Source organism: Hyperoodon ampullatus (genome assembly GCF_949752795.1).
Source record: "Hyperoodon ampullatus genome assembly, chromosome: 14".
In the NCBI taxonomy this organism is placed as follows: domain Eukaryota; kingdom Metazoa; phylum Chordata; class Mammalia; order Artiodactyla; family Ziphiidae; genus Hyperoodon; species Hyperoodon ampullatus.
In genome coordinates, this window is record NC_136927.1 from 61792840 (window position 1) to 61819763 (window position 26924).

At 48.5% G+C, this 26924-nt stretch overlaps 1 protein-coding gene across 1 annotated transcript; it reads left to right on the forward strand.

Annotated features, from left to right (window-relative positions):
- Positions 1-13684: 13684 nt before the first annotated feature.
- On the forward strand, positions 13685-21024 carry REM1 (RRAD and GEM like GTPase 1; the record flags this gene model as incomplete). Its single annotated transcript, XM_079718404.1, has 4 exons — positions 13685-14024; positions 15077-15165; positions 18979-19180; positions 20453-21024. 4 exons carry the CDS (start codon positions 13685-13687, stop codon positions 20722-20724), a joined length of 903 nt encoding a protein of 300 aa, XP_079574530.1. The 3' UTR covers positions 20725-21024.
- Between the last annotated feature and the right edge of the window lie 5900 nt (positions 21025-26924).

Consider the following 26924-nt stretch of genomic DNA (forward strand, 5'->3'; position numbering starts at 1 on the left):
TATGAACAATAGCAGTCCAAATAAACCAGGAGAATCCCTCCTTGAGCCAGTGGCTGCATGAGTGGGAGAAGGGAATTGTCTCAATCCCTACACAAAGAAGGTACCTGTCAATGAAGACATCACACTTCATTGTGTGATTCCACTGCACAGAGGTATTTATCTTTCATAAAAATGGCCCCTAAACATAAACTATTACTTCCTTTGCTGTTATCACCAGAGAAACACAATGTGCTCCATTGATGGAGGAAAGCTGTCTATGTCAGTCTCCAGAAAGGCAACTCCCTGAACCATTTTCAAGAGTAATTTGGACCATATGTGATAGTCGCCTGGCTCTCAGACTTAAATGTAGCTCTGGCACAATAAAAAATTCTACTCAACACTCTGCCATCAAGAACCCAGGTGGGGAAGGGGGTGGGAGTCACAAAAACCCACCCTGAACCTCCAACGGTATCGATCATTGTAACTTTGTTCTTTTCCTTTCTTGTAAGCCCAAAGGGATCCAGCTGATCAGCAGGATGAGAAACTCCTCTAACCTCTATTCTAATTGAAGAAACTCTGAAGCATGTGAAAATACATACATGTATGAATATTACATATTTTATATATGAGCACTATATATACACAAACATATATTGTAACTGTTTAAAATATACATATAACTTTTTTTTTTTTTTTTTTTTTTTTTTTGCGGTGTGTGGGCCTCTCACTGTTGTGGCCTCTCCCGTTGCGGAGCACAGGCTCCGGACACGCAGGCTCAGCGGCCATGGCTCACGGGCCCAGCCGCTCCGCGGCATGTGGGATCTTCCCAGACCAGGACACGAACCCATGTCCCCTGCATCAGCAGGCAGACTCTCAACCACTGCACCACCAGGGAAGCCCTCAACATTTTTAAAGTTATATAAAAATGTATATACCCATTCTGACAAAATGTGTAACAAAAGCTAACAGGGATTATGAAAAAGTGGTGAATATTTTGAAGCTCATCTATGTTTAATTTTCCCATAATGTGTTCTAAGCATATTACTCAAGTTATAAAAATTGGAAAATTTTAAAAATTTTCAGGAGGCATTTTAGCGCTAAAAATCTTGTTTTGGAAGACTAAGCACATATGGAAAATGTTCATGATACACTGGCAACTAAAAAAAAAAACCAAGCCAAAAAAATGTACAGCTTGATTCCATTTTATTTGTAAATCACATTTTATGTATTTTTTTATTTGTGGGTATTTATGTATAGCAAAAATACTGACGACTTTTGCCTTCTTATTTGTGCTTCTCTGTTTTCTAAGTTTTCTCCATTGAACATGTATTACTTTTACAATTAGAAGGAAAATGTTATTTTAAAAGTACAAAAAGGACTTCCCTGGTGGCGTAGTGGTTGAGAGTCCGCCTGCCGATGCAGGGGACACGGGTTCGTGCCCCGGTCTGGGAGGATCCCACATGCCGCGGAGCGGCTGGGACCGTGAGCCATGGCCGCTGAGCCTGCGCGTCCAGAGCCTGTGCTCCGCAACGGGAGAGACCACAGCAGTGAGAGGCCCGCGTACCGCAAAAAAAAAAAAAAAAAAAAAAAAAAAAGTACAAAAAGGATGAGCATGGAAGACAAAATCAAGTCCAGAGGACCAGGGTGGAGTGCCAGCTCCACCATTTACTGGGTGTACAACCTGGGCAACTTGCTTAACTAAGACCTTCAGTTGCCTTATAGAAAAAGAGGGGATAATAATATCCTACGACTGTGAGAATTAAATGAGATGATGTATGTAAAGCTGTTGGTACTTACTAAAGGCTAACTGATCTATTATTATCATTAGCTCAGCCATTCAGTGATTCTCTGGGGAATGTCTATGCTCTGAGTAGTACTTCTAAGCACCTATACAGAGCAAAAATTCCTCTCTAGCGTCCCCCATCCACTTGGCTCACCTTGCACATCTCCAGTGCCATGGAGCTCCCTTCCTCCCAAAGCTTCCCCTTCACTCTGGCCCGTCCTACCAATGGGTGGCTCTTGCTCTACTTCAGAACTAGTCTTTTTTCTTTTTTTAACATCTTTATTGGAGTATAATTGCTTTACAATGGTGTGTTAGTTTCTGCTTTATAACAAAGTGAATCAGCTATACATATATATATATATATCCCCATATCTCTTCCCTCTTGCATCTCCCTCCCTCCCACCCTCCCTATCCCACCCCTCTAGGTGGTCACAAAGCACCGAGCTGATCTCCCTGTGCTATACGGCTGCTTCCCACTAGCTATCTATTTTACATTTGGTAGTGTATATATGTCCATGACACTCTCTCACTTCGTCCCAGCTTACCCTTCCCCCTCCCCGTGTCCTCAAGTCCATTCTCTACGTCTGCATCTTTATTCCTGTCCTGCCCCTAAGTTCTTCAGAGCCTTTTTTTTTTTTTAGATTCCATATATATATGTGTTAGCATACGGTATTTGTTTTTCTCTTTCTGATTTACTTCACTTTGTATGACAGATTCTAGGCCCATCCACCTCACTAGAAATAACTCAATTTCGTTTCTTTTTATGACTGAGTAATATTCCATTGTATATATGTGCCACATCTTCTTTATCCATTCATCTGTCGATGGACACTTAGGTTGCTTCCATGTCCTGGCTATTGTAAATAGAGCTGTAATGAACATTGTGGTACATGACTCTTTTTGAATTGTGGATTTCTCAGGGTATATGCCCAGTAGTGGGGTTGCTGGGTCGTAGGGTTGTTCTATTTTTAGTTTTTTAAGGAAACTCCATACTGTTCTCCATAGTGTCTGTATCAATTTACATTCCCACCAACAGTGCAAGAGGGTTCACTTTTCACCACACCCTCTCCAGCATTTATTGTTTGTAGATTTTTTGATGATGGCCATTCTGACTGGTGTGAGATGATATCCCATTGTAGTTTTGATTTGCGTTTCTCTAATGATTAATGATGTTGAGCATCCTTTCATGTGTTTGTTGGCAATCTGTATATCTTCTTTGGAGAAATGTCTATTTAGGTCTTCCGGCCATTTTTGGATTGGGTTATTTGTTTTTTTGATATTGAGCTGCATGAGCTGCTTGTAAATTTTGGAGATTAATCCTTTGTCAGTTGCTTCATTTGCAAATATTTTCTACCATTCTGAGGGTTGTCTTTTCATCTTATTTATGTTTTCCTTTGCTGTGCAAAAGCTTTGAAGTTTCATTAGGTCCCATTTGTTTATTTTTGTTTTTATTTCCATTTCTCTAGGAGGTGGGTCAAAGAGGATCTTGCTGTGATTTATGTCATAGAGTGTTCTGCCTATGTTTTCCTCTAAGAGTTTTATAGTGCCTGGCCTTACATTTAGGTCTTTAATCCATTTTGAGTTTATTTTTGTATATGGTGTTAGGAAGTGTTCTAATTTCATTCTTTTACACATGGCTGTCCAGTTTTCTCAGCACCACTTATTGAAGAGGCTGTCTTTTCTCCATTGTATATTCTTGCCTCCTTTATCAAAGATAAGGTGACCATATGTGCGTGGGTTTATCTCTGGGCTTTCTATCCTGTTCCATTGATCTATATTTCTGTTTTTGTGCCAGTACCATACTGTCTTGATTACTATAGCTTTGTAGCATAGGTTGAAGTCAGGAGAGCCTGATTCCTCCAGCTCCGTTTTTCTTTCTCAAGATTGCTTTGGCTATTCAGGGTCTTTTGTGTCAGAACTGGTCTTGACTTGAGGTCCAAAGCTTTAAGTCCAAGTCCTAGCTCTGTGCCTTGGGAGCTCTGTGGCCTTAGACAAGTTACTTTCCCTCTCTGGGCTTGGGAGCCTCATCTGTAAATTATCTTGAGGAATCTTCCACCCTAGAACTGCCTTGTTTCCCTTGGCTTCTTAGGTGTATTCTTAGGATTTAGAAGGTTGGCCATAGGCTTAGATGAGGGTCTATTAGGATACTGGGTGGGAAATAGCCCTGCAAATGTGTAAGCTTCAGAAAACTATCTCATCTGTTTTGTCTTGTTTCAACCTTCAGAAGGACAATGGCTGCCTCTGACGTGACTGAGAGAAACTCGGCATCACTTCTGTAGAATTCCCACCAAAAATGCCAAAGCTAGAGCCAATCATGAGGAAACATCAGACAAACTCAAACTGAGGGACATTTCACAAAGCAACTGGCCTGGATGCCTCAAAACCGTCAATGTCATGAAAGACTAAAGAACTATTCCAGATTAAAAGAGATCAAAGAAACATGACAACTGTATGGAATATGTGATCCAGGGATTTTCTGCAGCTAATCTAAAGATTAGACAATAGAAATTTGTCAATGTTAATGTCCTGATTTTTATAATTGTACTGTGGTTATATAAGAAAATGCCTTTGGTTTTTAGGGAAAATCCACTGAACTATTTAGGTATAAAAGGGTATCATATCTGCCATATATATATATATGAAACTATATTCATGTATAATTACATATGTGCGTGTGCATATGTATATATATGTATTCATATATATATGAAACTATATTCACATATAATTATATATGTATGTGTGTATATGTATATATATATATATGGAGGAGGAAATGAAAAGGTTATAGTGGTAAAATATTCATATTTGGAAAAACTGAGTGAAAGGTCTACAGGAATTCTTTGCACTATTCTTGCAGATTTTCCGTAGGTCTGAAATTCCATGGAGAAGGCCAGTGGCGTGCCTCTTGCTCCACAGGAGTGATAGCGATTGCAGCAGCTTTCACTTGCTGAGCACTTATAAAGATGCTCCCATCTGACCCCACAGCTACCCTGCAAAGAGCTTTCATTATGCCCATTTCGAAGAGCAGGATCCTGGCATCAGACAGGGGAAGTGACTTGCCCCAATCACACGGCCTGTGGCCTGTACATGTCGGAGTATGAACTTGAGTCTGTCTGACTCCTCCCTCCTAGAAATCATTACCAGCTCCACCGCATGAAGGTCACAAATTCCCTTGCACTACATCTGGGAGTATACAAAGAAAACACAGCTTCTTTATTCTTTGTAAAACAACTGAGGGGGAAGGGGTCTGAGTACAGAACTAAATTTAGTTCAATCCAGCTTAATTCAACAACTTAACTAGTCTCTTGAGGTTTCCTGAGTTCTGAGGGACTTAATCTATTCGGTAAAATTGCTCAGGGTTTCGGATTCCTCCTCTCCTCTCCCAGCTCCTCCCAATTACGGTGGCTGGGGAATGAGGAGGTGAGAAGGTCCAGTGCTGGCTGGCATCTGCTGGAGTCTGGGTAGTTTGAGTCTGTCACTGAGAACACCCACTGTTTCCAGCTAAGGTCACGTCGCTGGTGAACTGGTCTGGCATCCCTCAGACTCACTGAGGCCTAGTGGGACAGGAGACTGACACGTCACGTCACGTCAGCTCTCTGTGATTCTGTGGCCTTGTCTGGGGTTCTTATCCTCTTTCTAGGCTCTAAACATCAAGCCCACCTCGCCCCCAGCACATTGGGTCCTAAAACAGGCCCACTGGCAATCAGTTCAATGTCTAGGCCACCCAGAAACTAAGGAAGGTACGGAGGCAGGACTGATATCCCGGTGGTACGCTTTGTTATTAAATAATGCAGCGCTTCCCTCCTGGTTGGTAAAAGGTGCTGCCCCAAGCCCTTGGGTGTCTCCTCCTCCACTCCAGCTGCTTCTGTCTGACCTAGGGATCCCCAGATCCCTCTCATATCAGAAACTAAAGAGTTAACACCTGGCCCAGCAGGCAGCCTCCAAGACTGTGCTCTAGACTCAGGCTCAGCATCCCTTCTGAGGTTAAGTACTTTGAAATTCACCACTCCTCTCTTAGCCTGGCTGTGCAAGGTCCATTCTCCTATTCCAAGGCTACACTGACCTTCTCCAAAAACTCTCAAAGGGCAGTGGACAAGAGCCCTTCTGCCCTTGGCCTTCCCCTCAACTTATGCAACGTGCCTGCCCCTTTCCGGGCTCAGTCCCAGAGAGGTGGGCCAACACCGAGGGTCTTCTCCAACTCCCTTTCTCCCAAGCTCAAGTTTACTATAGAGGCTAAAACAGCTGGATAATTTCTTTCCCAGCCTCCCTTACATCAGGGGTAGCCATGTGACACAGTTCTGGCCCATGAGAAGTAAGCAGAAGTCTGCTGAGGGGGATTCCAGGGAAAGTTTTTTGCTTTCCTGGTGCAAGTGAGAAACTAGCCCATGCCAACCCTCCCCCACTTCCTGCTTTAAACAAGGATGTTACGCCTGAAGTTTTGGTATCCATTTGTTACCCAAGAGGATCCCAGATGTTTGCCCTGACATGGTTGCTGCCTACCTCCAGATTTCTTTTGATGTAAGAAACATAAGCCCCTACAAGTTGAGTTTCCTATTTTTTTCAGCCAAACACAATCTTGAATTAGAATGCATGTCTGTCTACCTACTTCCCGGACTCTGCTCATGTTTTCTCCCTGCCTTGCTGTTCCCAGTTCCTTGGTCCTGGGAGAAACAGACTTTTCCTCTGTCACCCCTCCCTGCATATGTGAAAACTTTGCTTTCATAAAATCCTCATGGTCCTTTCTACCTGGACAGCCTCTTGAAATACTAACATAGAGGATAAATGAACACAGAAAAATCCTTTCACTCTCAACAGGCCCTGCCTTTCAAGCCGAATGTACCATCTCATTCTGAATACCGGAGGCTTATTATTAACTCTATTATTACTAATTATTACCATTATTAACTTATCATTACTATTAACTCTTATTAACTCTTTCTTTTTGCATTCCTTCTATAAACCCCCAATCTCCTGATATTATCACTATCCCCATTTTACGGATGAGGAGACTGGGAAGGCTTACGGAAGTTGAGTAATTTTTCCAGAGTGGTCACAAGGTCACTGACCACAAGTTAGACTACAAGCTACCAATTAGCTCTGTAGTCATTTGTTGGATAGACTCTGGTCGTAGAGCAGCCCTCAGGTCATAAGTTAGGCCACAAAACAAGAGCTATGACCACAGGTCAAGGGTTAGACTAGAGGTAACAGGCTAGACCACTAGTCATAGATAATACAATCAGTTATAATTTAGACCACAGATCTCAGTCGAGGTTAACCCACACATCATAATTTAAACCACTGGTTACAAATCAGAGATGAATTTCTCATCCAGGTTAACCCACACCCCAAGTACACTCTAAGTACTTTTCATAAAAACAGTATTCGATTATAGTTTGTCTTATTATAATCCAGTATATGGGTTAAGGAAACCAAGGCACAGAAAGATGAACAAATTTGCCCAAGGTCACACAGCCATTAAAGGAGCAGAGACAGACTTCAAATCCAAGCCATCTGGCTCCAGAGTCCAGACTTGTAACCATTATTCAAACTGCATTGCACACATAGGGACCTGTTTAATGTTAGGACTTAGTGAAGAAATTTCCAACCATGGGCCATGAAAAAGGTGAGGCTTTGGGTCAATATCCCCTCTAAGGGTCTTTGGTCACAGCATGGTGTGGGGCAGCTCCTTCATTTATTCATTCAGCAAACATGGGGCACTGGGAGTATCACAGTGAACAAGGTGGCCATGGTCCATGCCCTCAAGGAGCTTCCACCTGACAGGGAAGTGGGTTAAAACCCAAGCAAATAAATACAATAAGTAGAGTTAAGTGCCCAGGGTGCTGTGATGCAATTAGGGCAGGTGTGGGAAGTGAGGAGAGAGGAGGACCGCTTAGGCCTGTCACAGTGATATTTCTAGATATATGACCCAGCAACTCGGAAGAACTGGGACTGAGTGGGAGGTGGAGGGAAAAAGCTTCCCTGCCTCGCCCTGGATTAAAAGAGATCCCAAGGAATCCTCACATGATACCTTGGGCCTACCCAGAAGTGTTATTCAGCCCATCCTCATCCTGCCAAGGTAGAGAATCTTACAATGATACAGAGCTGGCATCAAAATCTCTATGAGGCAAAGAATCCATGCTCCAAAGGGGGCACATAGTGCAATGGTTAACGGTGTGGTGGGAACCCAGCTCAGACCCCCTGCGTCCAAATCCCAGCTCTGCCATTTCCCAGCTGAGTGGCCTTGGCCTCAGATTCATTTTCTGTACAACTCTCTTTCAGAGGGCAGTTATAGGGCATTTAATCACTTTAGCACAGTGCCAGGCACATAGTACATACTCAATAAATGGAAAGCAAGCTTATCAGAATGACAGTTTAGAGAGTTGGAGCACCCAGGGCTCATTCTAGGCCAGCCCCTCTCACGTTTCAGATAAAGAAGGGAAGGGATTTGCCCAACTTCTTCTAACCAGTAAGTGGTGGGTCTGGAACCAGAACCCAAGACTTTGACTCCCAGGTGAGGGCAGTTCCTATAACAACTACTCTAACACACCATCGCATTTCAACCTTCCAACAATGCTGAGATACAGAAGTTATTATTTTCTCCTCCATGATCTGTTGTCCCCTCCTCATATCTTGGACTTCACCTCTATCCACTTCTCTCCACGTGCTCCCCCCTCCGGCCTCCCTGGCCTCCTCACTGCTCCTCAGGCACATCTATCACCTCCTGCCCCTGGTCCTTGCTGCTTGTGCTTCCTCTGCCTGCAATGATCTCCTTCGTATTCTCACTGTAATCAGATCTCTGCTCAAACTCACCTCACGTAAAATAAGAGATCTGAAATTTACTTCAAAATAATTCACCGAGGAAGAGGGAGCAGGTGAATAACAAAACAGCATTGGTTAAAGTTAGTAATTGTTGAAGTTAGGTGATGGATACATGGGTGATGGATACATATTTTTTGATTTACGTTTGAAATTTTCTAAATTTTCTAAAATAAGAAGTGTTCTTTTAAAAACTCATCATTATGTTATTCTCCATTTTTTCATGTTTACTTTTTCCATAATAAAAGTTTTTTTAACTTGCCTTGTCCGTTATATTTTTGTCTCTACTTTCATGTACATTTGAAATGTTCCAAAATAAAAACTTTTTTTAAAAAAAGTATCACAGGGCTTCCCTGGTGGCGCAGTGGTTGAGAGTCTGCCTGCCGATGCAGGGGACACAGGTTCGTGCCCCGGTCCAGGAAGATCCCACATGCTGCGGAGCGGCTGGGCCCGTGAGCCATGGCCGCTGAGTCTGCGCGTCCGGAGCCTGTGCTCTACAACGGGAGAGGCCACAACAGTGAGAGGCCCACGTACCGCACACACACACAAAAAAAAGTATCAGAGGTCTTTTTCAACCATCCCCATCAGCTCTTCCATCACTCCCCACATGCACCTGACACACTAACCTCTTGTCTTGCTTTTATTCTTCGTAGTACCAATACTTATGTCTAACATATTATATGTTTATTTGGTTATTTTCTGTCTCTACTGACTAAAATATCAGCTCCATGAAAGCAAGAACCTTGTTTGCTTTCACTGCTTGATTCCCAGACATTGTAATAGTGCCTGGAACACAGTAAATATCTTTATAATGAATATTTGTTGAGTGAATCCCATTTTAAACATGAGGAACCAGAGGTATGGGCTGATTCAGCAACTCACTCTAAGCTGCCCAGCAAGTCAGTGGTGAGGCCAGAACTTAAACGCTGGTCTAGGCCTCCTCTGTCCCCCAGAAGCTGAGAACCTATCCTTCATTTCTACACATACACATATACACATGCACACACACACACACACACACATACACAGGTGATGTTACCTGGCGGCACGTGAACCAGGACCAGGAGAGTCACAAAAAGCAGAAGCAGCTGTGTCATGGCCACAGGGCTCTAGAGGGGGGCAGGGGGCCACTGGGGAGAACACAAGAGAAGAGAAACCAAGCACACCACGTCCTGCTGCCTATGGCCCAGCCTTTATTGGCCTGCAGATCAAGGCAGGAGTGTGGGCAGCAGGAGACCTAAGTGGGAGTCTGAGGCCCTGTGGTCCCAAGGATATAGTGGATCTCAGCCAGCTACGTGGGGAACTGATCAGCCATACCATCTGGAGGTTGCTGAGCTCTGAAGCTGGGGACAGAATGTCCTGAAGCAATGCTTGGGGTCAGAAACTGTACCTCTTCCCCACCTGAGAGGGTGGGGAAAACCTTGGTTTCAGAGAGACCTAGTTCAATGCCAGCATCTCCCTCTAATCACTATGATACCTTGGACAAGTCACTTAGCCTCTCTGAGCTCCAGGTTGTCATCTAGGAAATGATGACAAGCCTCCCTTGCAAGACTAAATACATGGAGGTTCCCTTCCCATGCCGAAGACACGGGACCAGAACTCACTGACGTGTTCAAACAAGCATGTACAGTTGACCCTTGAACAACACAGGGGTTAGGGGCGCCAACCCTCAACGGCAGTCAACAATCCACCTATAACTTACAGTTGGCCCTCTGTATCTGCAGTTCTTCATATCCGAGGTTCTGCATCTGCAGATTCAACCAACCTCAGATCATGTAGTACTGCAGTATTTACTACTGAAAAAAATACTTAACTGGACCTGCGCACTTCAAACCTGTGTTGTTCAAGGGCGAACTGTATTTAGACCTACTCAGAAAATGAGAAGAGTAATAATGCAAACCTCACAGAAAGTAATGGATACCTAGCTCATTTAGAGGATTAAAGGAAATAACACAATGGTTCTCAAAGTGTGGTACCCAGACTAGCAAGCAGCAGCAATACCTGGGGCTTGTTAGAAATGCGAATTCTCAAGCTCAATCCAAACCCACAGAATCAAAAGTTCTGGGGGTGGGGCTTCCCTGGTGGCGCAGTGGTTGAGAGTCCACCTGCCGATGCAGGGGACACGGGTTCGTGCCCCGGTCCGAGAAGATCCCACATGCCGCGGAGCTGCTAGACCCGTGAGTCATGGCCGCTGAGCCTGTGCGTCTGGAGTCTGTGCTCCGCAACGGGAGAGGCCACAACAGTGAGAGGCCCGCGTACCGAAAAAAAAAAAAAAAAAAAAAGTTCTGGGGGTGGATCCCAGCAAGCTATGGTTTAACAAGCCCTCCAGGTGATTCTAATGCACCACTAAAGTTTGAGGCTACTGAGATAATATGGGTACAGAGCTTAGAACAGTGTCTGGTACACAGGCATCCGAGTTGCATCTTGAAAGATGAGTAGCAGGGAGGGTATTCAGGCAGAAGGAACAGAATGTGCCTGAAAGAGTAGGGTATTGGTTAGAGCAAGGAGTTTGTTGGGAGAGATTGGAAATGACCTTGTAGAGAACTGGAGCCAGAGCACAATGGTTCTTGAATGCCAAGTTCAGGCTTTTGTATTGTAGACAACTGTAAGTTTTGTAGCAAGGATGTAACCTGTTCAGATTTCAGTTTTGAATAGAGAAACTGAAACCCAAAGAAGGGAGGTGACTTGCCTAAGGCCATACAGCAGTTGAGTTGTCTCACTCCCATATAGTGCTGCGCCACTCACAGCCCATCTTGTAGGTGGCAAAGGAAAGCTTAGAGGGCCAAGCCACAGAAGGAAACCAGGCATGAGGGGGTTTAACATCTGCCCAAAGCCCTGCAGGGGCTGAGCTAGTCTACCAGGCTGCTGTGGGAGTTGCTCTGAGCTGGACACTTGGACCCCCTCAGCCTTGACAATGAGCTCCACCCACAGGTACAGGCTGGTCGCCGTGGGGCCCACATACATGCCTGACCCAGTCCATCATGACCTAAAAGGAAGCACCTTGCTCAAAGACCCATGGATGGCCAAAATCACAAGTTCCCTACAGCCAACTTCTCTTCTGTACCAAGTTCACAGTGTCCCTTTTCTCCTCCTACAGGCCTGGGAAGACTTGGGGGGGCGGTGGCAGGGGAAGCACAGACCGTGATAAAAAGGGACAATAGGCAGAGACCTGAGTGCCAGGCCCAGGTAAGCCGCGGTTTGCTCATCCTCTTAGTGTGGTATCAGGATTAAATGAGCTAATAATCCAGGCAAAGTGCTCAAATCATGCCAGGCCCAGCACGAGTCCAGTAAATGTTCACCAAGTAGGGGACAGCCATTCTTCCAGGCACAGGACAGCCCTAGCTGCATAAGGGGCGCTTACCCTAGAATCTGGTGAATGAATGAATGACCGCTGCCAAAACAAGACTCAGAACCCTTCAGTGCAGACTTCCTGGGCTCCCTCCGCCCCTCAAGCCACTTCCCAAAATTAATTCTCAATCCGAAGCAGAGTTTCTCAAAGTGGGGTCTATGAACTCTGCGTCAGGCTCACTTAGACACTTGTTTAAAATGCAGATTCCCGACCCTCTCTGCCAGGACTGCTGAATCTGCCTCTCTTGCAGGGTGGGACCTGGAATCTGAAGTTAACAAGTTCCCCAAGCGGTTTTTGTGAAGGCTAAAGTTGGTGTGCCCCATTGCTGGAGTGGATAGATGCAGATGCAGAGGGGATCCAGGCTCAGGAATTCAGAACCCGTATCCTTCCCCTCTCTCGCCCCCCACCCCTGGCTAAGGACTTGAAGCGGCGGGTCAGCTGAGCTCTGCGAAAAGTCATTCAGCGGCCAAGGCCCTGGGGCGGAGACCCCGGGGCTGCCCTAATGGGGCGGGGCTGGACGGGGCGGGGTCGCGGCTCCTCCCCCGGCCCGGGCGGCGGGGCGGGACCGGCCTGAGGGGCTATGCTGCGAGGCAGTGGTACAGCCTGGAGCACCCGGCAGCTGCGGCGGCCGGGGACCCTGGACCCCTCCCCACACCGAGGTAAAGGCCCGCGCAGCCCGCCACCAACTTAGTCAAGTTGGTACGGAGTTCGCCAGGCGCCCGTATGGGGCGGGGGGGTGGGGGGTGGGGGTTCTGCGGCACAGGCAGGGAAGAGGGGGGCCTCGAACCCGCGTCCCGGAGTGAGGGCCCCCGGATCTCGGGCCCGGAGGGCTGTTCCCTGAGACAGGGAACCCTCCCGGGATCTGGGGACTCACACCCAGGACCCCCGGGCCGGGGAAGCTCGGACTTCGGGAATGGCATGCCCTCCTGGGCCCTGTAGGTCTCCTCTCCACCCCGCTCTCCACCGGGACCCCTTCCTGTCACCAAACCTGGGGTCCGGCTGCCTCGAAGCCCCCGCGCCCCCACAGCAGCTGGAGGCCGTAGTGCCAGCCGCTTCTGAATTTTTCACGGAGGGGGCGGGCCGGACACGCTGTTCCCATGGCACCGGGGCTCTCAGGTTTCAGCGGGAGGGAACCCCCAGACCCCCTAGCCTTTAGCAGGACCAAGCTGCCCGTCCTGCCTCTTCCTCAGCTCTCGTGGGATCGGGCAGCGGAAGTGAATCCCCCCGGGGCTCTCAACCCTCCTCTGTACTTCCCAACCCCGAACCGAACCGTGGGGAAGAGACCTGTGGGGAAGAAGAGGAGGGGGCAAGTCAGGTGTCTTTCGTGAACGCGGGTCTCATGTTCTGAATGGGTGGGGCAGCTCGGTGTGCATGCTTGTGTGGACATCCTACCTGGCTGCTGCCCCTCTGCCTATCTGTGTGTCATGGGGGAGTGGGTTATCCTCAAGGCATAGGAAATGGCCTCTGGGTGTGCATGCATGTGTGTGTTCACACGCACTCACCCCTCCCAGCCTGACCCAGGTTCTCTCTGGGCCTGAAGCCAGAAAGCCCCCACAGGGAGGATCTGAGGCGCCTCCTCCTCCCATATGAACTCAAAGGAAGGAAGGACTGCTAGAAGGACTGGAAGGACGCCTCTAGAGGAAGCCGTCGCAGCAGCTCATCAGGACTCTACAGGAGAAGGGGCTCAAAGCACCTGGCTCACCACCCACTGCCCCTTCTTGCCGAAGGAAAGAAGGAAACCCCCCTTCCCAAGGATGACACTAAATACTCAGCAAGAGGCAAAGACCCCCCTGCGTCGCCGAGCCAGTACTCCACTGCCCCTGTCCACCCGGGGCCGCCAGCCTGGCCTCCTGGGCACAGCACCTTCTACACAGTCCCAGCATCCCCGACTGGGCCAATCAGCCTCCCTCAACACCCCCACCCGGCAACCTTCATCTGCCCCCAGTGGTTGGTCCTCTGAATCCAGCGACTCTGAAGGCTCCTGGGAGGCCCTCTACCGTGTGGTACTGCTTGGAGATCCTGGTGTAGGGAAGACCAGCCTGGCCAGCCTCTTTGCAGGAAAGCAAGAGCGGGATCTCCATGAACAGCTGGGAGGTAGGGACCCTGTGGGCTGGGAAGGGATCCGGTCGATGGAATGAAATCCCTGTTATCTGGGACATAACGCTGCCAAGAACAGTTGTACAACTCATGCACTGCTCAACTCTGAGGGGCATCTTTCACAAAGACTATGAAGTGAATGATCACCCCCTGGAGTTGTGCAGGGCACAGCCTGCACAAAGATCTACAGGAGGGAAATTCCTTGAATAGTGAATGAGAATTGTGCTAATTTCTCATGGACGAGAGGTGTGTGATTCATTTTCATGTCATAAGGGAAGCAATTCTGAGTTCCACAAGTCCCAAGTATAAAGAAATGGTGAACTTCCTTCCCAACTCTCAGACCCTGTCCCACAAACAACCATCCATGCCCACCATGACCTGCAGCCAAACTAAGATCCTACCCAAAATGGAGACTCCCAGACTCTTAAGTTGGGCCCTGGGTTCCTTTATTCCCAAGAGGTGGCAGTGAGCTGACAGGGCCTGGGGTCCCAGAATGATGAGGATCAGGGACCGGACAGAGGAAATGAAGATGAGTCCCTGCAGGGCTGGCAGAGAGGACCCAGGGTGAGTGGGGGGAGAGGGGAGGTTAAAGGCAGAGAGGAGGTGGGGACACTCTGACCACGCCCTTTCTCCAGCCCTGACTGCTCAGCGTGTGAACCCGTATGTACCCATGTACACCAGTATGTATGACAGATAGGGAGACAGAGTTCCAGAGAGGGTAATGGGACCTGCCTGAAGCATACACTAAGCCAGGGACAGAGCACACCTGGGAGAACTCCCAGCCCAACTTTAACCCCACCGCCCCACACTCATTCGTTCAACCAAACCAACAAAACCTTTCTCAGCACCTACTGTGTGCCAGGTACTGTGCTGGCAGCTGGTGAGACATGGGCTCCTCATGCCGTTTCTTGGCCTATCAGGAGAGACAGACATCTAACAAATATGGTGAGCACTTCAAGGAGAAGTGGAGGGGGCGGAAAGAGGGGTTAGGGAGGCCTGCATCCTCCCCAGGCCTGCACCTCCTCCCTGAAATCTGTGTCTTTCCTCAGCTGCAGAAGATGTGTACGAGAGGACCCTCACGGTGGATGGAGAGGATACCACACTGCTGGTCATGGACACCTGGGAGGCTGAGAAACTGGTATGGCACAACAAGCAGGATTTGGGGGGAGGGGTGCTGAGGTTAGTACCAGATTCCTGTCCCCTCCTAGGACACTACAGAGCAGGGACAGGGCAGGGCCCATCCTCAGCACCTCCCCAAACCCACAGCTCCTAAGCAGCCTTTCCAACCAAAGCCAGGAGAACCTCATGACCCTGACCCCCTTTTCTCACTCCATTCATCCTCTCCTCACAGCCATCCCAGGATGTGCTTCTCCCCCTGCAAATCTTCCCCTCATGAGCACCCTTATCCCATTCCACCCACCCACATTGTACAGAAAAAGGAACACCAGATTTAGCCTGAGGTTGAACCCCCTCTTCCTTTGTCTTACCAGTTGGCTTTGTGCAATTGACTTACCCACTCTGAGCTTCAGTTTTCTCACCTAATAAATGGGTGAATCATTCCTGCCTTCCTTACCAGCTGGTTTTTTCAAACTTCTTATGCAGTTTCACAGAGATAAGCACAGTTTGGAGCATGAAAAAATGCTGAACGTGAGTGAAGAATTGTAAATAATGATAATTCTTATCGATCATGACTTCGTAGCTAGTAAAAAGAGGAAACCGAAGATGTCCTTCCCTAGCCCATTCCAAAGGAGGAAGAGAGCACTGGGCAGGGACATGTCCCCATTATGCTTTTCTTATCTTGCTTGAGTTTTCTTACCTTTGTTTATCTTGGTGAGTCTTTTTTCTTGCTATACAGGTAACACATGCTCATTGTAGAACTTTGAAGAAATACAACTAAGCAAAGAGAAGGATCTAAAAATCACCTGGGATCCCATCTCTCTAAGGGGTAGGCCCCTCCCCTAACACTCAGGGAGGCCCTGCCCACAGGGTGGGGCTTAGGAGGGCAATGTTGGGTGATTGACAATGTTGGGTGGCTGACAGCTCCAGAGATAGGCCCAAATTTAGGGATGAAGGAGCTACGAGACCAATTCCTTTTAACTAGCATAAAAGGAAACCCAGGTCCAAATGAGCATCATAATAATGATGATGGTTCTCCTAAGAGCAGCTGACATTTATGGAGCACCTTCTTCCTAAGTGTCAGCCCCTGTGCTAAACACTAGACATGTATTTTGACATTCAGTCAAGACAAAAACTATACAATGAGTGTATTTCTGATTCCCGTTCTACCAATGAGGAAATCAAAGCTCAGAGAGGTTATGTGTCCCAAGTTCTCAGATAGCAAGTGGGATTCAAACCCAGATTTATAATAGCCCAAAGCTTATACTCTTATGCACTAGGACCATCCCCACTGGGAGCATCACCTTCTGAACCTCCATCTGAGGTTCCACTGCTTCACTCGTTTATTAAGAAACACTGGCTGGGGCTTCCCTGGTGGCGCAGTGGTTGAGAGTCTGCCTGCCGATGCAGGTGACGTGGGTTCGTGCCCTGGTCCGGGAAGATCCCACATGCCGCGGAGCGGCTGGGCCCCTGAGCCATGGCCGCTAGACCTGCGCATCTGGAGCCTGTGCTCCGCAATGGGAGAGGCCACAACAGTGAGAGGCCCGCGTACTGCAAAAAAAAAAAGAAAAGAAAAGAAACACTGGCTGGCTGGTCCCCACCTCAGCCAGGGTGAAGGGAGGGCACCATGACCAAACCCAGATATGCAAGGCCTGCCCGGGGGTCCGACGTCAGGTCCCTGCAGGCCCATCACACACAGCCAGCCTCAGGGCCAGCCTGAGGGCGGCAGCCTTGAGGGTCCCACATCCTAGGGCCAGTGGAAGGCCTTGGGGATCCAGTGGCCAGCTCACACCCAAGCTTTATTTTTAAAAAAAGAAAGGAAGGAAGAAAAAAGAAACACTGGCTGGATATTTATAATGTGCCAGGACACTGAAGACCCATCAGTGACTAAGGCAGACATGCCTCCTGGCCTCTTGGAGCTCACAGACTGGTGAAGGAGGGTCTACTTTTTGGATGCAGTTGAGAATCCTATGGGACAGAGTCCAGTGAATTAAGAAGAGTGATCAGACTGGGAGTCCCATTTGGGAGACAGACTAGAAGGCAGGAATTGGAATTCTGTGCCCAGCTGGCTGTGTGGCCTTGAGAAAGTGTTCTCTTCTCTGGCCCTTGATTTCCCTACAGTTTCCCTGGCCATGTCTGTGAAGGCAGTTCCCAAAGAGGGTCCATGCAGAGAGGGTCCATGTTGATGTCAGAGAGGCAAAATCTGACAGAACTGGGAGGGCCTTTGGTTCATCCAGTAGTACCTCAGCCTCGCTGGCCATCGGGGTCACCTGAAGAGTATGAGAAATCAGATTCTCAAGTCTCACCCCAGACCTAATGAAATAGAACCTATAAAAGTGGGGTCCTGGAATCTACATTTTTAATCACACCCCCAAGGGGTTCTTACCCACCAATCCATGTACCAACCAGCTTTTGTGATGCTAACACATAGCAAATCTTCCGTAAATATTCGTGCAATGAATGAATGAATGGTCAAGACCCACCCTCTCATTCTACAAATGAGAAAACAGACTCCGAGGGAGGAAGGAACCTGTCCATAGTCAAAGCTAAGAACCCAGAATAAGAACCCACATCTGTCTGACTCAGTTCAGGGTTATTTGGCCCCGGGGAAGGATCAGTACAGCTGTTCAGAACTTACCCCTTTGACAATGATGTTGACCACGGATCCGATGCTGTCCTACTTATCTACCTTATTAGGTTATCAGAAAACTTTTCTGGCTTCTTTTCCCCTCACAAACAATACTTCCACCACACTCGGCATTTCCCACTCCTGCCCACTCTCTTCCCTCCTACTCAGCCTGCTCATCCTTTCTAACCCCACTCACCAGTCCACTGTGAAGCCCTCCCACACTCTGCCCAGTTGAGTTCTTCTGGTCTACCCCCGCCCCAAGCCCCATGGGTCCTCCAGCCACTTGCACATGGCTCTCTTTTTTTTGGCCGAGCTGCACAGCATGGCAGGGATCTTAGTTCCCTGACCAGGGATCGAACCCGCACCCCCTGCATTGGAAGCACGAGTCTTAACCACTGGACTGCCAGGGACATCCCTGCATATGCCTCTCTTAATGGTACTTATCACACTGCATTATATCTCTCCATTTTCATAGCATCCCTTCCTAATCATGAGCTTTTGGAGGGCAGGAACTGTGTCTCCTTAAACACTTAGAAACACTTAGAAAGCTGTTACCTAGGTGGTTCAGTCTTGGAGTGCTGTCCCTGACAAAAGAGCATCATCCAAAACAATATCAAAATTACTCCAGTTCTTTCCTTTCCTTGTCAAACATCTTGAAAGGACTCCACTTCTTAAAATGCCCCTTGCCTCTCCCACTCCCTTCACTTACACGCCACAGTTGCTCCTTCAACTCTCTCTTCAAGACTATCCAGAAACAAACCTCCCCTGGAAGACAGCCTCCTGTCCCCACTTCTCTCCCTTCCTTTTTTTTTTAACTCTGGACTGCAAAAAGCCAAAAGGACTGTCTAGCAAGGCCAAACCCTCCTCAAACCAGACAAAAGAGCTGAAAAGGCAAAGCCAGAACTCTCCTTAGCAGAACCCAATAAATCTTTTGTTGCCAGTGCCCGGCCTACAGAAGGAACCAGTGAATGACAGAATGGAGTGAGGTAGTGTCATTAGCCCAATTTTTCAAGCAGAGAAACTGCGGCTCAGAGAAGATCGGTGGTTTCCCAAGGTGACACAGGGAATTATGGCAGAATTTGTCCCCCAACCTGTCCAAAGTATCAACCTCAGCCCCATCCCACCCGTTAGACCATCCCAGCCCCTCCTTTCTCAGCCAGGGCCTAGGTACCGTCTGAGGATGGGCCTGGGTTCCCTCCCCTACAGGATGAAAGCTGGAGCCAGGAGTCATGCCTGCAGGTGGGCAGCGCCTACGTTATCGTGTACTCCATCGCAGACCGGGGCAGCTTCGAGAGTGCCTCTGAGCTCCGCATTCAGCTGCGGCGCACATATCAGGCGGACCACGTGCCCATCATCCTGGTGGGCAACAAGGCGGACCTGGCACGCTGCCGGGAAGTCTCCGTGGAAGGTGAGCCCTCCACTCCACCCTCCTCCTCCATCTTTCTCTTAGCCCTGTTGTCACTGCGTCTCCTCCAGTGCTCCTCATCTCAGTGACTCGTGCCCCACCACCCCCACCCCGGCCACCTCCATCCTGCATCTACTTGCCTAAGCCTGAAAGCTAGAAACCATTCTTGGCTTGCCTCCTCTCTCATTCCCTCAGACCAGTCCCCAAACCTTGTCGGGTCCACCTCCCTTAACCCCACATTCCCTTCCTGTCCCCATGCCCAGAGTCTCTGCCCCATCCTGGCATCTCCACTTTAGCCTGGGCCAACCCCGGTACTTCTCTATCCCCACTCAGTCGGTTCTCCTCACCAGCTGCCAGAGTTTTCCCGAACCAGAGCTGACCTTGTCATTTCTTTGCCTAAAAATTCCCCTATGTGCCCCAATGCCCTTAGTCTGAGGCACTTTATTCACCAGGCATGATAGGCCCAGTGCCTGTAAGCTTTTCAAGGGCTTACATCTGAGACCTGAAAAAGACAATTATTGACTCCAAAATACAGTGAGAAAATTATAAATTCAAATTTCACAGAGCTTTGTGTACAAAACATAATATTGTGTCAGCCAGCAACTGCAAACCAAAATGTTTAAAGTTATACTTAAATTGTATTTAAAGTGGGATGGGGAATATTTTGATACAATTGATGTATCAGGTGGGACCCATAAAGATCTAAAAATGGCCCTACTCACAGGGCGAAATCTTAAAAATATGGAAACTGAGACCCAGAGTGGGGAGGCCAGTTCTACAGGGTCACCAGCCACTGAGGACTAGAACCCACGCCCCTGCATCCAGCCCAGTGGCATCCTGGAGATGGAAGACCATATGCTTTATGAGCAGACGTCCCAAAATTCTGCAACATGATCCCCAGGAGATTTTGTTGAATCGCTGGTTCCCAGGCCTCACCTACCAAATTAGAATATCTGCGGGTGGGCTCAGCAACCTGCATTTTAACAAGCTCCCCCAGACAATTCTGATGCACAGATTAGACCCCTTCCCTGGCAGTCAAGACCCTTCCGTGGGACCTCCCGGTCTTCCCAGCCTCATCCTGCTATCAGTATCAATCACTAACCTGTGAACTAACTCCTCAAAGCCAGATCTATCTCTGAGTCCCCTGGCACGCAGCACGAGGTATGGGGAAAGGAAAAATCATGCTTCCGGTTGAGACTGAACACACCTCCTGCTACCTTTATCTCCTTTTTCCGGTTGTGGCTCCGCCCTGGCTCACTGACCCCACCCGCTCAGAGGGCCGCGCCTGCGCTGTGGTGTTCGACTGCAAATTCATCGAGACGTCAGCCACGCTGCAGCACAACGTGGCGGAGCTCTTCGAAGGTGTAGTGCGCCAACTGCGCTTGCGCCGCAGGAACTGCGCAGGCCGAGAGCCGCCGGCCCCCAGACGACGGGCAAGTCTCGGCCAGCGGGCTCGACACTTCCTGGCACGCTTAACTGCCCGCAGCGCCCGCCGCCGGGCACTCAAGGCCCGCTCCAAGTCCTGCCACAACCTGGCCGTGCTCTGAGGCCACCCGCCCACTCTCTGGGTGGGGGGCACTGGGATGCATTCTAGCCTCCACCAGGGCCACGGAGAGGCAGAGTCTCTGTGGCTTGAAGTCTGCATCGTGGGCCTTGACCGCCCACTCCCCCAACGTACAGAGCATCTCCCCAGCCGCAACTTCACGGACCTCTCTGCCCTGGGCAAGTGACGGACAGACCATGGGGCCAAAGCCTAAATTGGGGTTTTCATGCGGTTGCGTGTCTTTTTGTAAAAAGTCTTCCTTGTCCTTGGGCTCTGGCCAACCCTCAGAAATTCCCCCACAATAAACCAGACCAGAAGGATGTCCTGTCTGAGTGCCCAGATCTCTTCTTTTGGGCTCTTCCAGGCATCTCCACCTCCCACTTTTCCATCTACACGGGCTGCAGACTGGGTTGGCCTGCTGACCTGGGTGTCAGGGTTAGTCAATAAAATCACTGGACCAATTATGCATTCAGGCCCTTGTCTGAACCACTGGGCACAGCCCCTGCCCCACGACTTTGAGGGAGACACAGTGGAGCACAAGCAACCACAGTTCAGTGTGATGACCTCCTATTCTCTCACTAACTCGTTTTTTTAGATTGTAAATTCACAAAATATTCTCTGAAAAAAAAAAATCTTCACCCTCATCCTAGCAATATAATAGCTGGTGTTTGTTGGGAGCTGACTGGGTACTAAGCTGTTCACAACTATTAATCTTCACGACCCATGTTTAACTAGTTAGAAAACAGAGGCATAGAACAGTGAAGGCTTATGCTCCAGATCACACAGCAGCTATAAGTGAAGTTGCCAGGATTCCAGCCCAGGCTTGTGAGACTAGAGTCTGTGGCCAGCTTATCCACAGTTCTCTTGGAGAATGTGACAAAAAACTATAGACTCCCAGGGAAATGGACTTTCAAACACAATTTTGCACACAATTTAAAGGGGGCAGGTGGACTCCATGAAACTCAATCCATTAATCCCCAGGTTGGACCCCCGATTTAGTCCAACTCATTCCGTTTTCTAGCTGTGGAAATTGAAGCCCAGAGAGGGGAAGTGAGCACCCCAGAGTTGCCCAGCCAGTAAGGGTAAGGACCAGACCTCAGGGCCCAGCCTCCTCCTATGTCTGTGTGGGAAGTAGGTGGTAGTGAGGCATCATGGCTGGGGATGGGCCTTGGGGGTCAGGTCAGCAGTTTCCAGCATAAGGGGAAGTGGTGTCACTACTTTGAGAGGAGAACATGATGCAAACAGTTTGGACCATTGTGTCCCTGATGCCTGACACCCCTGCCCCCAGCCAGCTGCCTGCCCAGATGCCTCAGCCCCCCACGTCGGCCATGTCCCTGCTGCCAGGAACACCAAAGCACAAGCAGGCGAGCCATCCTCCAGCTGTGACCCCCCAATCTTGCCAGCAGGGCACTGATGGCACTTACTTTCCTATCCCAACTCTAGCCCAGGGAAGGGAAAAAGAGGAGGGTCTTCCCCCACCCTAAGCTGTCTCTGGAGGCCTGTGGTCATGGGGGAGGGGCTATAGTTGTGGAAAGTTGGCAGAGGCAGCCGGCAGCAGCCCGGGAGAGTGGAAAAAATGATATCAAACCCAGAAAAATGCAGGCCGGATGGAGGGCCCAAGCCGGCCCTGGGAGGTGAGAGGGAGGGAGGGAGGAGGCCCCACAGGCTGAGAACGGAAGAGGGCCAGGGAGAGAGTGCAGGAGCTGGTTTGGAAAAACCTGGGGACAATCAGTGTGATTCCTTCCTTTCTTCATCCGCAAATATTAACTGAGGGCCTACTAAGTGCAGGGCACAGTGCCAGGTTCTAGGGAGATAGTGGTGAAGAAGGAGTAGTGTGTTGCTGGAACTCACAGTCTGGTGGGGAAAACAGACTAGAAAACACGTATATGATTAAAATAATTACAAACTGATAAGGTGCTAAAAATCAGGGTGGTCATGAAAATAATCCTCTTAATTCACAGATGGGGAAATTGAGGGCCAGAAAGGGAGTACCCAAAGCTACTCAGATTGTGGAAGAAATCATTGAGACCAGGATTGGGGGAAGGCAGGGGAGGGAAGAAAGAAAGAAATAGTGCAGACTAGATGCAGGGGTGAGTATGCAGCCAACACAGCAAGACAGCACAGTGCTGGAGGGCATGGGCCCTAAACCAGGGGGTCAGTATTCAACCCCTGCTCCCCTCCATCTCTCTGTGCCTTAGTTTCCCCATCTATAAAATGGGATTCATGACAATTCCCTCCCTCAGGATTGATGTGAGGATTAAATGACTTAAGATGTGTCAAGTACTTATAACAGTTCCTGTGTCTAGGAAGATTCAGGAAATGCTGGTTCCTGCTATCATATCTTAAAGCATTAGGGAAACCAGAGTTTGTTTAGGGTAAGATATTTTGAGACCGTGAAGACTCGCTTGGGAGTTTTTGCCCTATTAAGACACTGGAGGACTTTAGGAAACTCTCTTCCCTTCTTGGGCCTCAGCTTTCCCATCTGTAATATAAAGGGATTGAATCTGAACTTGGAGCATATACTCATGTACTCACACGTTTGCTGTCTGCCTCCCCTACAGGAATGAGAGGTCCACAAGGGCAAAACCCTGGTGCTGCTCTCTCCTCAACACCTGCATCAGTACCTGGCTCATAGTAGGGGAGCACTAAATATTTGTGGAATGGATTAATTAACCAATCTGTAAAAGGCCCCTTCCAAACCTGATCTCTCTGATTCTAGGAGTCTGTAAATAAGGCATGGCTGGGAAAGCATGTAAGAAAACCACAATATTCCTCCCAGGGACATGGCCTATTATAGTTTAGAAAGTTCTTTCTCAGACATAAAAACAAACCAAAAAAAAAAGCAAAAAGCTAACTTTGTTTTAGCTCTTTCTATGTGGTAGGCCCCATGCTCCATGCTTGGTACACATTTTCTCATTTCTTCATCACCATCTACTTAATAGGTACCATTTAACAGATAACAGATGAGCACATTGAGGCTAAGAGAACACAAGAAATTTGTCCAAGGCCACACAGCAAGAAAGCGTAGTCAGGATTCACACCCAGATCAGCTGTCAAGAGGCAGGTAGGAACTGCCATCTTCACTGTACAGTTGGGGAAACTGAGGCCCAGAGAAGGAGAATCTCCCAAGGTCATGTAACAACAACAGCAAACAGTTCCATCACTCTTACCATGTATCAGGTGCTGTGTTAAGTGCTTTTTGCATATTAAATCCTCAGAACTGCTCATATCACCATGCCAGTTTTCAGATGGAGAAACTATAGCAGATACCCTGCCAAGGTTGCACAGTTAGCAAATAGCCAGGCTTCGAACCAGGGAAGTCTAGTCCCGTGGTGTGAAAGGCTCAACTATATCGCACTGTCCGACGGTACAGCAAGTCCGGCGCAGGCTGGTGTCTGCTTAGCACCCTGCTGCCTGGGCTGGGGGCAGGGTGGAGAACAAAAGCACATTGAGAGTATCCTCAGCCGCCAGCTGCGACTTTCCACCTTGAAGGGAGGGCACTGTTATGGAAAAAGTGATAAAGCTCTGGAAAGAGGAATGTCTCCCCAGGGGCCCCAAGTCTCCTCAGAGTCTCCCCCCTCCTTTTGCTTTGGGGGAAGGCCACAAACTGTGCTGTCCCGATCCAGACGAGATGAAGGCCACCTGGATCCCAACACACCCCAGCCTGGCTACTCAAATACTGAGGATCACTGGCCCTGACGGAAGGTTCCAATTTCTCAGCCAAGGGCACGAAGCTTCCACTCGGGGACCCCCAAGGAATCAGGTTCAGGCTGGAACTCCCTTGTCCTTGGATGGTGAGAAATTCACATCTCCCAGGCACAGCTCAGTCCTTCCTTTATTCAGCAAACTTTGATAAGGGTATGTGCTCTGAAGGAAGGTAAGGAGGGTAGAGAGAGTCACAGCTGGCTGCTTTGTAAAACAAAATGTTTTTAAAGATTAAGAATCTCTAAGCTCTGCTATGACCATGTGACCTTAGGCAAAGCAAAATATACGGAGTGAAGAGGTTAGGGTAGAATTCTTTATGCGACCCTCTCAAGAATATTGGAATATTCTAGTTCAACAGCTTGAAAAAATATACAAGTTCAGTTTCAATTTCGGCACTGTTTCCTTCTGTTCAGTTCAGGGTTTAGTTAAAAATAATACTAATGATGGGATGGGAGCTCTGGGTTCAACAGTGTGTGTTGTTTTCCCAGTTCCATCTGATTCAAGTTCAAGGCTAAGATGGATCGCTGTTCCAGTTTCTGCGCCGCATAACAAACCACCCAAAGCTTAGTGGCATAAAAACAATCATTTTATTATACTCATAGATTTTGTGAGTCAGGAATTTGGGCAAGGCGAAGTGGGTACTGCTCTTCTCTGGGACCTCGGCTGGGAAACTCACAAAGACTGGAGTGACTGGAATCATCTCACATGTCTGGAGCTGAAATTATTCACATGTCTGGAGGTTGATTCCAGCAGTAAAGTGGAGTCTCACCTACAACGTGGACTCTCTAGGTGTCCTGGTGCTTTTGTTTCCTATTGCTGCCATAACAAATTACCACAAACTTAATGGCTTAAAACAGCAAATTTATTATCTTATAGTTCTGTCAAATAGAAGTCCAACTTAGATCCCACTGGGCTAAAACCAAGGTGTCTGCAGTGCTGCGTTCCCTTCTAGAGGCTCTAGAGAAGCTTTTGTTTCCTTGCCTTTCTCAGCTGCTAGAAGCCAGCCCGCTTTCCTTGGCTCATGACCGCTTGCTCCATCTTCAAAGCCAACAATGTCGAGCCAAGCCCATCTCATGCTGCCATCTCTCTGGTTCTCTCTCTGCTGCCTCACTCTTCCACCTTTGTGATTACATTGAGCCCATCCAGACAATCCAGCATAACCTTCCTGTTTCACAGTCAGCAGATTAGCAGCCTGAAATTCCATCTGTGACCTTAATTCTCCTTTGCCGTGTAACATAACATACAGGTTCCAGGACTTCCCTGGTGGCCCAGTGGGTAAGACTCCGTGCTCCCAATGCAGGGGACCCAGGATCGATCCCTGGTCGGGGAACTAGATCCCGCATGCATGCCGCAACTAAGAGTTTGAATGCCACGACTAAGTAGTCCATGTGCTGCACCTAAGACCTGGCACAGACAAAATAAATAAGAAAATAAATATTAAAAAAAAAAAACATATTCACAGGTTCCAGAGACTAAGATGTGGACATCTGGGGGAGCCAACCCATGGCAGGATAAGGTGGAGGCTGAAGGAAGGCTGTGGCTGGGTCTTAACTCTCCCCCAACACACAAACTCAGTCTTGTTCTAATGAGTACAGAGAGAAGGCCCTAAGGTAAAGGGATTCCTTCCTAGTGGGATGTCGGGGGCACTGGGACACTGTCCCCAGAGTCTGACCTTGCCTCCCTTCCTCAAACCCATGCCTCTCTCCAGGAGCACCAGTTTCTTCAAGCCTGCACTGGGCAAATCTCCATCCACCTTTCAGAAAACCCTACTCCTTACCGACAGATATAGGTCTTGCCTCAGAATTATCCCCCGCCCCTAGCAGCAATCTTCAGAAGTCTGAGTTATCGGGGCTGGATTAAGACTCCAGGTGCCCCAGCAGGGCAGTCAAGGGTGTTCTTAGCTCTTCTAGTCTTACAGAAGAGTCCAGAGTAAGTGTGACCACTCCACACTCAGTCCTCTTCAAGGTCTGCCCACCTGTGTGAATAAGTTTGCATGCCTTTCCACACAGTCAGTTGTCTGTGAATCTTACATACATGCGTGCACATATGCACACGTGCACTTTGAATCCAAAACCTAAGCCAGGGATCACAAATGCAAATGCTCACAGAATCAGGTAATATAAATCAATGACATAGACTGGGTGACAAACATTAGGGAGCTGGGCTTCCCTGGTGGCGCAGTGGTTGAGAGTCCGCCTGCCGATGCAGGGGACACGGGTTCGCACCCCGGTCCGGGAAGATCCCACGTGCCGCGGAGCGGCTGGGCCCGTGAGCCATCGCCACTGAGCCTGCGTGTCCGGAGCCTGTGCTCCGCAACAGGAGAGGCCAGAGCAGTGAGAGGCCCGCGTACTGCAAAAAAAAAAAAAAAAAAAAAAAAAAAATTAGGGAGCATCAAGGTCTGTGGCAAACTGAAAGTCCTTTCCTACCTAAAAGGAATGACAGAACTAAGCTGCCTATTACTCCTGTTAGGATATTTCATTTTTTCTAAGATATTTCATT